The sequence below is a fragment of the Poecilia formosa genome, unplaced genomic scaffold, assembly GCF_000485575.1.
Source record: "Poecilia formosa unplaced genomic scaffold, Poecilia_formosa-5.1.2 Scaffold104, whole genome shotgun sequence".
Taxonomy (NCBI): Eukaryota; Metazoa; Chordata; class Actinopteri; order Cyprinodontiformes; family Poeciliidae; genus Poecilia; species Poecilia formosa.
In genome coordinates, this window is record NW_006800043.1 from 1,805,176 (window position 1) to 1,817,144 (window position 11,969).

General features: G+C 40.3%; 1 protein-coding gene and 1 long non-coding RNA gene across 10 annotated transcripts in view; one reads left to right on the forward strand and one right to left on the reverse strand.

Moving 5' to 3' along the window:
- The window catches only part of clcn2a (chloride channel, voltage-sensitive 2a), a 62,727-nt gene that overhangs the window by 44,590 nt on the left and 6,168 nt on the right, over positions 1–11,969 (forward strand). For 4 of the 9 annotated variants that reach the window (XM_016674949.1, XM_016674943.1, XM_016674944.1 and 1 more), the window contains exons 9-24: positions 1,158–1,283; positions 1,489–1,573; positions 1,908–2,009; positions 3,125–3,227; positions 4,230–4,385; positions 4,587–4,656; positions 4,752–4,856; positions 5,212–5,425; positions 5,562–5,695; positions 6,684–6,928; positions 7,313–7,424; positions 7,745–7,791; positions 9,713–9,781; positions 10,998–11,036; positions 11,125–11,229; positions 11,740–11,826. In XM_016674949.1, the coding sequence (XP_016530435.1) occupies positions 1,158–1,283; positions 1,489–1,573; positions 1,908–2,009; positions 3,125–3,227; positions 4,230–4,385; positions 4,587–4,656; positions 4,752–4,856; positions 5,212–5,425; positions 5,562–5,695; positions 6,684–6,928; positions 7,313–7,424; positions 7,745–7,791; positions 9,713–9,781; positions 10,998–11,036; positions 11,125–11,229; positions 11,740–11,826 (1,799 nt within the window). The remainder of the gene's footprint in view (positions 1–1,157; positions 1,284–1,488; positions 1,574–1,907; positions 2,010–3,124; positions 3,228–4,229; positions 4,386–4,586; positions 4,657–4,751; positions 4,857–5,211; positions 5,426–5,561; positions 5,696–6,683; positions 6,929–7,312; positions 7,425–7,744; positions 7,792–9,712; positions 9,782–10,997; positions 11,037–11,124; positions 11,230–11,739; positions 11,827–11,969) is intronic. The other 5 variants (XM_016674947.1, XM_016674948.1, XM_016674946.1 and 2 more) reach the window with 4 other exon arrangements.
- Positions 8,268–9,803, reverse strand: LOC107837002 (uncharacterized). Its single transcript, XR_001662978.1, has 2 exons — positions 9,468–9,803; positions 8,268–9,382 (listed from the first exon to the last, which is right to left on the reverse strand). It is a non-coding gene; the product is annotated as an uncharacterized LOC107837002 (long non-coding RNA).

The following is an 11,969-nucleotide window of genomic DNA, read 5'->3' on the forward strand; positions in this document are numbered from 1 at the left end:
TATTGGAAATTACTTTATTTGGCTATGGTCTCTTGATTTATTTAAATTAATATGATGCTTATTCTTTTTTTATCTTGAAATATGTAAAACTGCTCAATTGATTGAAATAACACTTTCTCTGTCAGCATCTTCTCTTACCACAGAGTTGAATTATTTTAATCAAAACCTCTTGATAGCTGTTTTGTTTGAGCTGACGCTTCTAGACAGACAAAGACGGACTGGGATTGTTGGGGTTTTTTTGGGGGGGGACATGATTGACACGTTGTCTCATTCATTTACAGATCTGAAACAAACTCACAGTGACATCAGAACAGTTTGTACTGGATAGCTAATGAGAGATTTACAGCATGTAATCAGTTTAATATTTAACCAGAATTTAAACAATCTGAAATTGGTTGTTTATTGTTTGGTAATTGATTAGATAGACAAATATATTTTGTTTGTTTATTTTATTAGCTGAATGAACAGCTAAGGAATAAGGAAATTGAAATACTTGCACCATAGGATTGAAACTTTTTGGATTCATGAATGTGATTTATCAAGCTGCAGGTATAGTGCCTGGCAAAAGTATTTATAACCCTTGTATCTTCTCACTTTTAATTGTTTTTTTTTAATCTACTGACTTAAACTTTATTGGTGTTTTATGTATGAAAAAAAAAAACATATCAGTTACTAAAGTAATGCCCTTTTTCTGAAATTATCTGCTACACCTCTGTAGTATCACTGTCATTGTTATTTTGCACAAAAGCGTAATAAATTGAGTAAATTTGAGAAGTGATCGAAAAAGGACAGTTTTAAAAATTGTACACAACTATATTCTGTTCAGCCTCCCCATGTCAACACTTTGTAAAATCAAATTATGCAACAGTTCAGTTCAAATGCATGTCATACTTTTCCTAATTTTATTTTACTTTTATTTTTTTTAAAAGAAGTCTTATTTTACTCTGACTTCCAAACTATTTACTACCTTGTGTTTTTTTTGTCTTTTGTTTTTTTTTTAATCACATAAAACCCGAATAGAAGAAATAACGGTTGTAGTTTTAACATGGCAAAATGTAAAAATCTGTAGGAGTTTGAATACTTTTTCTGCAAGGCCCTGTGGTCGTCTCTCGGTGCTAAAATGTGTGATTCTCTCAGTGTACATTTGTGCGTTGCAGGTGTGCTGTTCAGTATCGAAGTCACGTCAACGTTTTTTGCAGTCAGGAACTACTGGAGGGGCTTCTTTGCTGCCACCTTCAGTGCGTTCGTGTTCAGATTGCTGACCGTCTCGAACCAGGAGGAAGGTACAAGAGGCTAGGTGTTACTTTGTTTACAAATCTCTGAATATTTGTGCGACTTCACCTGTGCGGCAGAGCAGATCTGTTGCACAATGGCTTCTACATGCATTTTGTCATTCAGTCGTCTTAATACAAAAGTCAAGCTGACAGATTGTCATTCATGGCTGCATGCTGTCTGCAGCAGAGTGAAGAACAATCTTCTTTTCCCCAGAGACCATCACTGCTCTCTTTAAGACACGCTTCCGTCTGGATTTCCCTTTCGACCTTCAGGAGCTGCCGGCGTTCGCCATCCTCGGGTGGGTGTGTTTGTCGGGAGTGGCTCTGCATTGCACAGTATTCAGTTTCAGAGGATATTCGAATTTTAGAGGCCATTTTGCTGCTTGGAATTTGAAGATTGTTTTGATTGTTTTGATTTGATTTTTATTCAAGGAATGTGGCACAAAAGAAACTTTGAGAACAATGGTTCTGGATCGGCCTGTGTCACGTTAGTTGGAATGCTAAAATTATTCCTAAAATCAGGAAATTGGAATAACGTCCTCCCGTGAGAGAGCGTCCAACAATAATTGACTTAACTGAGATTTCTGCGGTTGTTTCTGCTTTAGGAAACCAGTCATGTCTTTCTGTTTGCAGGATTGCTTGTGGGTTCGGGGGAGCTCTGTTTGTGTACCTGAATCGACACATTGTGGAGTGCATGAGGAAGCAAAAGACCATTAACAAGTTCCTGCTGAGGAAGTGAGTATCGGATGTATCTGGTCCTGGTTCCTTTACTTTATGAGCACCAATTAGGCTCAATATGCTGCTGCTGCTGCTGAAGGGGCTGTTAGTGCTTCTCTGTTATAAATCCTTAAAGGACAACATCAGGAGGCGGATAAAGTACAGAGACAAAGCAAACAGTAGTTACATCCTAAAACCAATGACGACACACACACACATTGTCTTTGAAAAACAGACAGACTGAAAAGATTACCTTTAGTCAAAATGGCAAAAATTCACAAAAAAATATATCATATTTATATGTTTTAATGCTCATGGGTCAAACTCAAGACCTGGGGGCCAAATATGACTCATCATAGCTTTTTAGCTTTTTAAAGACATTTAAATAATATTTAAATGTCTTTAAATATTATTTTATCTGTCAAATAAATGTAGTTTTTGCCTGCCAAATTACGTCAGTATGAAAAGATGTTCAACATTATTTGTTTTTAAGAAGTACCCATCGAATGCAGACAGCTGTTTATTCATATTTGAATGTTTTGCTAATGAGTTTTATCAGTACATTTTGCCACAACTGGCCCCTTTGAGGACGTTCATGACCTTGATGTGGCCCAAAATTGGCATAACTTTGCTTTAATGTAAGTAAATAGGATTATATGACCCAATATATACGAGTGTATAAACCACTAGAGTGTTGCTCAGGAGTCTTCCTCTCCCATGTTCTATAAAAGTAACTTAGAGATCAAACGTCAAAGAAATCAAACACCAAAAGAAAGAAGAACAAGATATAAAAAAAAGCTGAACTAAAATAGAGTTAGGAAACAATAAGCCTGGAATATAAAAGAATAAATCACCCTAAGCACAATGTGTCATTGTTAATCGTTGTTTTCTGAAATGCCACATTACTGTTGTTGCTGTTTTTTTCCACCCTCCGACCGTAAGCCCCCATGCTCTTTTTCACTTGTGTTTACCATCCTCCTCCTACTCCCTCACACTGTGTGTCACAGCGATAGCGTCGTTCTGGAGAAAAGTAGGCTAGTTCGACACGTGTCATCGTCAAAAGTTAAACATAGAGCGGTGAATCAACTGCTTTACTCACGGCGAGAAGAGCACCCCCATTAATGACCCCACAGTCCGTCTCTTCCTGTCAGGCGGCTGGTGTACCCCGCCCTCGTCACCCTGCTGGTGTCCACGCTCACGTTCCCTCCTGGCTTCGGGCAGTTCATGGCTGGACAGGTGAGAAAATGTGCTTACACCATTCTGACAGGAGGGAAGCGCGTCCTGTTTGTTGTGAGATAATTGATGGACATTTTAAATGAAGTGAGAGTTGGTGTCAAGCTGAGTTCCCTCGCTTAATAGGCTGTTTAGCAGCTGATATGTTTGCCCAGATGGTAGATGTTTCAAAAATATTTCTTGTTGACACGCACACTTTTCCTGAGCTCTCAATCTGCTGTTGGGTCTGAAAGGTATTTTTTGTTCGGTAAAACCGACATGTAAAACTTTAGTTTTACACCGCATAAAAAGACAAGTAACCCTTCCCCTAAGCCCCCATTACTGTTAACTTTTTCTGTCTTCAGTCAGTTAGGATGAATAAAATATTTGTATTTAAGAATTAGATATTTTTCAGAGGTTTTCTCAGTGTTTGGTAACATCTGGATCTTGTACGCTAGGAATAGCTTGTTGGCATCTTAACTGATTCTTAACTGATTTATTGTGTTCATCCCAGGATGTCGCACAGAGAAGCGGTGTGTTCAATTTTTAAGAAACAAATCAAAGCGATCTTTTTTTTTTAAAAATTGCAATAAAAATGACTGTTGTCATTTTTATTGCAGTTTTATTGCAAAGTTGCCCTAAAAGTTGCTTTAAAAGTCCATTAAAATGGCCAACTTTGCATTATTGTGCATATAACAACACGTTAATGCAAAGTTAGCACTTCTAATGGGCTTTTAATGCAACTTTTAGAGCAACTTTGCATTAAAAGTGTCATTATTTATCGAATGACACTTCACCACAACAGTCATAGACATTCATAAAGACTTCTTTATGTTCATGACAGGTGTTATGTCATGTTTATGACGGTGTAATGTCGGTCTTATGCACACCCCGTCAACTAAAGTGTTACCAATTTTTTTATTTTTTTATTTTTTAAGAAATTTTCCCAAGCGCCACATCTATGTTGCAGCGAGAGTTTTGTTTCTGTCACACTCTGAACTGACGGACGGTTTTCCTGTCTGTCAGCTGACGCAGCACGAGTCTCTGGTTGCTCTGTTCGACAACCGCACCTGGTGTCGCCAGGGTGTGGCTGAGGAGTTTGACTACATCAGCCACCATCACGCCTGGAAACACCCCCAGGTCAACGTCTTCATCACGCTCATCCTCTTCATTGTCATGAAGGTGAACGCTGTCTGCTTTTACCTGCTTCTATCATGCAACAATTAAAGAGGCATATTTTCATGAAGTCACAAAGTTTGCGTAGCGCGATATTCGTCTTTCTGCGTAACTGCTGACCGTGTCTGGTCATAAGGTATACAGCAAACTATGGCCTAAAACTCTGCATTTTATTTTATTTCACCCAAACGTTTCTCTGTGTTTCAGTTCTGGATGTCTGCTGTCGCCACCACCATGCCAGTCCCGTGTGGAGCCTTCATGCCCGTCTTTCTTATTGGTGAATGAACAGTCAGCATCTTCCTTTTTTCTTTTATTTTTTCCCAGGGAGCTCTTAAGGACGAACGGTATTCTGTGTGTGTTGTTGACTGACAGGTGCAGCATTCGGCAGATTAGTTGGTGAAATCATGGCAACCATGTTCCCTGATGGCATCCACGGAGATGTGTATCCTATAGTTCCCGGTGGTTATGCTGTTGTTGGTGAGTTGCTATAAATCAGCTTTTATACTCCTCCCAGCTCCTTCTACTTAGGATTTTCTACTCATCTTATGCGGCTTAGGTGACTTCATTTGCTGTAGCCTTGAGCCTTCAGCACGTTTTAATCACTTTGCAGGCAGCAAATGCTACGTAGCAAAACATCAAAAATAAGATTAGTGCAATGATTACTGTTAGAATCAAAATATAGTAAAATTCTGAATGACAAAATCAACACATAAAAAAAATTAGCATCTTTAAATGAGAATTGTTTAAAGTAACAGTAATAAAAGTCTGTTTTTCAAATGACTGAAGATTTAAGAAGGCAAATATTTACCTGCTTTTCCTTTTCTCTGTGCAGGCGCTGCAGCGCTCTCTGGTGCGGTCACTCACACCGTTTCCACAGCGGTCATTGTGTTTGAGCTGACCGGCCAGATCTCCCATATCTTGCCTGTGATGATCGCAGTGATTCTGGCCAACGCCGTGGCTCAAGCGCTCCAGCCGTCCCTCTACGACTCCATCATTCGCATCAAGAAGCTCCCATATCTACCAGAGCTGGGGATGGGACATCACGAGTGAGTTTGGTCTTTTTTTTGTTTTTTTCTTTGCTCTCATCTAACGTGATTATGAGTCGTTTGTTTTGACTTCATTTATATTTTTTGACCTCTCCCTTTCCATCACCAAACTAGTAACTTCTCTTCCATCATTTAGGAAGTATAACATCCGCGTAGAGGATATCATGGTCCGAGATGTGCGCTTCATCACCTTGAATTCTTCGTACAGAGACCTGCAGGAGATGCTGCTGACTGGGCATCTAAAAACCCTCGCCCTGGTTGAATGTAGAGGTTTGTTTTCATTGTTTTTCTTGTTTGGAACAGTGGGAGGCTCAGCCAGGGACGGGGTCTTCAGATTTAGTTAGAATATTTTTATCGTTCTCAGGTTAAGAGGGAAATTTCTATTTTGAATTTGGACGGCATCAGAGGTATTTTCCTTTCTGATGATCTTATTTATTATTGGTTGCTATAAACACACTCTAAGCTTTTCGAACTCAGAGTTTCTAATTTGTTTCTTTTGAACTTCTTCACTTATCCGTGTCATTTCTTCTTTCCTTACCTCCTCCAGATCTATTGTTTTTTTTCTTTTACCCCGTTCTGTTCACAAATCGATTGACTATGAAATTACTATATACAGTGTAGCCCATTGTATGTTTTGTTTATTCTCAAAATGCTGCTGAAAATAAAATTAGAGGGGGTTTTTTTTCTCTCCTTTTTCACAGTTTTTTCTAGTTCTTATCATTGTGTTTTTCCGTTATCCTTTTTACATTGGCGCATATAAAAAATGTCAGATTTTAAATTGTTTTAAATGACGTTAGACATCGTTTTAAATAGCTTAATTTATTTGTAAATTTGAAAAGCTTTTTTAGAAAACTGTGTCGTGTCCAGCGAGCCACACCACCAGGATGACAGTTCCTTCTGTTTGCCAAAGCCGAGCTCGTAGATAAAGCGGCATGACCTTCCTGCTGCTGCAGCAGCCACAGACAACTCTCTGTACTCCAGCCTGACCTGAACCTAATTCCCTTTCAACATTTGCTGCACCGTTGAGCGACCGCTTGGTGCCGACAGTAATTAGTGTGGTCTCCGTCTCACTCACTCCTTCTGTCCCTGCAAAAAAAAAAAAAGAATATCTGTAATGCCAGGTAATAAGAAGTAGATACTTGTATAAAAGGCACAAAAACAGAGGGGGAATTGCTTTTTATGAGCCGATACGGGATGGTTTCACGTTTTCCTGCTGATTTAATGCATGATGGACTGACCTGGCCTTCATCTCCCTCAGACTCCATGATCCTGCTGGGCTCCATAGAGCGACTGCAGCTGCAGTCGCTCCTGTCTCTCCAGCTGAGCCGCCAGCGGAGGCTCGAGTACCTTCGTCAGCTGGCCCAGGACAACGGTGCTCACGATCCCCTGCCCAGCCTGACCTCCGACAGCACCCCCAGCTCCCCCTGCGCCCACGTTCACCTCAACACCCCCACCAACACCAGTGCTCGCCAAGTTGTCCGCTTCCTGGTGAGCACCCAGCAGGTGTGAGGCGTCCGGGGGCGCCGGGGCAGGGTCGGGTCGAGCTCGGGCTTGGGGTGGGATGCAGGAGTAGACTAGAAGTAGATCAGAAACAGCATGAGTGAAGCACAGAGCAGTAGGTAAAGGCACAGCTGCAGCTTTTGGATTTATTATTATTATTATTATTATTTCTTTTTGTGGCGGTAAGTGTTTTGAAAAGAAAATATACAAATGTGAAATATTAAAACTTCTCTATTAACAGCTCTCTTTTGTGTCTCTGTTGTCTGTGCCTTTACCCGTGCTGTCCTGTTTGTTTCTGCGCATGCGCTTGGCCGATCTGTGTGCGCTTGTGCATTTGTGTGCATGTGTCTGTGTCCGTTCTCTCCTGTTAATGCGTTGTCCGTGCAGATCTCCACAGAGGAGTCTTCCTCCTTCAGCCCGGCGGCGTCCAACGCTCAGCTTCCTCTGAAGTCAGCCTTGAAAACCGTGTCGGCCATCAGCGACGCAGAGACGCCAAACAGTAAGTGGCTTAAACGAGGACGTGCAGACAAGAAACAAGAACAACTGGAACATGTTAATTTTGTGCCTTGCAAAAGCATTGACACGTTTTAGACGTTCAGCAGTTTGTCATATTATATGCACAAATGTTTGTTATGTTTATTGCGTTTATGTGTTAACCTAACCTTAGCTGTAAATGGAGGAAAAAGTGGTTGTTAAAAGTTTTGTCTCTGGTAAAAACACTTTTCAAGGCATTAACACTTTTAAGTATCAGAAGCAGATTTAATAAAAATCTGTTCTAATTTTTTATTTTATTTTATTTATTTTTTTTTACCCCATCAGGCTCACAGACCCTCTCCTGCGCGGATCCGGACAACGAGCTGCTGGAGGTGAGAAAAGACCGAGTTTACTTAGGTGTGAGCTTTCCGTGGAAGGACGAGTGTGACATGTGCTGTGTGGGAGGATGCGCTCTCTCTGAGTCCATGGCTCGTTGCTGTCCTGTTGCTGCCGGATAGGACTCACCCAAAGGCACCAGAGCTTTGCAGTGTGATGTCATTCGGTTCTCGCTGTGCACAGCTCCGTCCGATCAGTCGGTGACTGCACAGCGCTCCCACTGCCAGTCTTCCAACATCCTACATTTTCACTTCGCTTTAGTCAGAGTTGGGCCCAGAGGCGGAGCCACGCGTCGAGGCAACTGTCGGTCTGTCTTTGACTCCTTCAGCTTCCCGCATAGACACATTTGACAATAAACAGCTTGGAAAAACCCGGCCGCTAATTTGACGACTTTTACTCAGCGGGGTAAAAAAATATGAACTCTACATGTTCTGAGAGAAATAGACCTGAAGCATCACCCCAAGAATTTGTACTGCTTGTTGGAGGGAAAATTTAGATTCATCTGACCAAAGCATACAGGTCCAGTTGAATTCCCTGTAGCACTAAAAGTATTATTATCTCCACATGGTTTTGTGATGGTAGATACCTTTTCTTTGGCTGCCTCTGCAAACAACTGATTACCATGTAGGTAACATCTAAAACCTTTTTCTGGCACCAACTTCTCTTTGCTATGACTTTCTAACAATAAGGTTTTTTTTTGTTTGTTTTTTTTTTACCTCACTCACCAGCCTCCTCGTTCCATGGAGGCAAGATCACCTTGGGTTCCTTATCCACTCGAGTGGACAACAGCTAAGAAAAATGGCCCTGTGCTTCATGTTCATAAATTTATTCCAGGGACACCGAAAGTCACGACGTAATTACTGGAAGTTATACAAACCCTGATCAACCTATAAAACTAAAGTAAAAATGGCAAAATCACTAATATGACATTAATTTTTGATGAACTGTTGGAGTTGACAGTAATTGTGCCACCAAAAATGCTTTGAAAAATGTATTTCTTAACGTGGGATTTCTTTTCCCCGTCTGACTATTAAGATCTACTGAACTAGAGGTTGGAAAGTGAAATTGAGAGGAAGACACTGCAACAGGAGTGAGGTGTTTATTTTGTGAAGGTCGTGCATCAGTAAACGAATCTTTAATCATTTTAAACTTTGACAACCAAAATAATATTTTTATTCAATTTTTGCCATCAGAAACATTTAGATTTTCCTTTCATTTATCATTAATAACATTATTAGTTTGTTTCAACAACATACAGGCGCAAGCTCATGCTTAATAATACTAATAATAAAACAAATTAGAATGATTATTCTCTGGTTAATATTTGGTTCAAAATAAAAACATTTCGTCGTGTAAATGTAGAACAGCCACTACCACCATAATATGTTGAGCTTCCTAAATTAAATACTGAAACAAAGAGACAAAATTAAAAAAAGTTTAAATTTTTATGAGCTTAATTATAAATTGAACTGAGTTTTTCCAAAGCGGAACAGAAAAAAAGGCTCGCTAGTAGTTTGATGACTCAAACGTGTGGGTTTTAGTTTTATCCTCCTCTTTGGCCTTCATTTGTAATGGGAGTTCATCCTTCTGAAATAAGTAAATATAGTTAACAGTTTCTTCCGTACTAGATGTTCAAAGAGGATTTAAAAACAAAATGTAGAACAAACGGTACATTTAACCTGGCTTGCACGTAAAACATTAAAAAGAGCTGCGGTAGAATCTCGTAAAGACCTCGTCCCCTCGTCTTCATCTGCGGTGCAGTAATTACAGCCTTTCAGTAAAGCTGTGCTTACATCACAGAGACTTCTTCCCTGCAGAAGTCTGGCTGCCATGTTCACACAGGGTTAGAAACTGTCCGCTTCATGTGAACCTTGTGTTAATCTTGTGCTGTGATGCCTTCTCTCCCCCGGCTGGAAGAGTCCGGCCGGGCCGGCGTCTCCTGACAAAACAAAGCCCAAGCCCAAAGGAGTGAGGATCTCCATGGCGGTAAGACTGTCTGCCGCCTAGAGACTGTTGCTAAGTAACTGTTGCCTTGCGACGTGCGCATAGTAAGTGCTGGAGCAAAAATATTTGTGGTGCTCAAACCAAAAGCATCAGAGTGGCTTTTTGCAGAGAGAGAGAGTGTGTGAGATTGGTCAAGATGCTCGTGCTTTCAGATGTTTTCACTCTAAACTTGTTCAGTGTGACTGTGCATTTTTTAACATATTTCTCCTCTTGCATTAATAAAACTGTAGAGTGGTTTTCACACCCCTTGATCTTTTCCATTTCTTGTCATTTTTACAGCCGCAAACGCAGCGTGTTTTATTTGGGATTTAGACTAATACAATGCAGTGCATGCAAATAAATCTCTGAAAGAAATATAAATCCTCTCTTACAAAGATATAAAAAATGCAATGCAACAGAGTGCGTTTAGAAGTTGATTGAATGGTGAAAAGCGTTCCATTGTTCACCTTGCCTTGTCGCCGCGAATGGTGGTGGCAGCATCGTGTCGTGTGGATTTTTTTTTTTTCTTCTGGACAGCCAGAGAACTTTACCGAAGTTGACGAGACAATGAATGGGAGTAAACCTAGAAGAACACTTGCTACAGGTTGCGAAAGACTTGAGACTGAGGCGGTAGCTCTCAGGATACAGCAGGATAACAATCCTGAACCTGCAGCCAGAGCTACAATTAAATAGTTTGTAGATTTAAGAGTATTAAAGTGTTTGAGAGGCCCAGTCACAGAGACCCTCCACCCAAGCAGCCTGATCTGGAGATATCGTGCAAAAAAAAAAAGAATGGCCAAACAATCTGGCCTCTTGACCTGAAATAGTGGTAGACAAACCATAAAAGATTTGCATCTGTAGTGAAAGGTGACTTTACAAAGTACTTACTCAGCAGGGCTGACTATTTTGAAATTATTTGATTATTTGAGTTTGTTACATAAAATCCCAACAAAATACTTTGAAGTTTGCTGTTGTTTTATGACAAAATATGAAAACGTTATTACGGTGTGACTATGTCTGAAAAGGCACAGTAAAACACATTCCTTTTTTTTGTGTTTTAATCTGAAACTTTTACAAAATTGAAACTAAAACCAGCTGCTGCCTTGTAATGTGTTTTGATGTGTTTTTCCAAACTATACAGTTTTAAAGATTTATATATAAGGGGAAAAAACACTGATTGTCTCACTTTTCTCTTTTTTTTTTTTTTTTGTATTTTTAGGAGTCTTCTGAAGTGGAAGATTGCATGACTCCCTCAGAGGTGAGACTTGAAAAGTCAGGAGGACTTCTGTAATTCAGATATTTAAAACAGTTTGTTTTTTTTAACTCTGGTTTCTATCCCTCTGCAGATAGCAGAGTGGGAGGATCAGCAGCTTGATCAGCTGGTGGATTTCAAGAACTGCAAGATTGATCCCGCCCCCTTCCAGCTGGTGGAGCAAACGTCTCTGCACAAGGTACAGAAATAGCCAGCAACCTTTCATACCATTTGATTTAAATTTAACTGGCAGAACTGTAATTTAAACATCCAGAAGAGGGGTTGTATTTGATACGGAGCCTGTAGAAACTGGGTGCTCTTATTTCACCGAACCTTCATAACTTGAGCATGTCTCTGTGTTCTGGAGGAAATATCATTTCTATATGATCGGCATATTTGCTCTGTCGTTATTCAACAGTTTAAATTTAGATAAAAACAGTCAATCATCCTTAAAAAAAAATGTATTCTGTGATAAATTATTCTAAACTATCCTGTCTCTGTAAATGAAATCTGTGGAAAAATATCCTCAGCACACATCAGTGGAAGTCTAAGACCGCCTGGATCTGACTCAGTGACCATCTTGAAAGCCAAAAATACAATGCTGTCCCGTTCCCTGCATGACAGTCCACACAGCCCAGATGCAAAATGCAAATGAGCCCCTTTCAAGTCTGTATTCAGGCCATGACCCACCTCTCCTCCTCACCCACAGACTCACACTATCTTCTCTCTGCTGGGCCTGGGTCACGCCTACGTGACCAGCATGGGACGGCTAGTTGGAGTGGTTTCACTCAAAGAGGTGCGCATGTGATTTCTTTTACTTTTTTTAACCCTTATTTGTTTTGTTTTAAAGATATTTAATTGACAATTTTCTCTTTTTTTTCTGTGCTCCCACTGGCTGTGCTTGCTTCCTGTTTTCCTGCCGCCTGCTTCTCCGCGTTC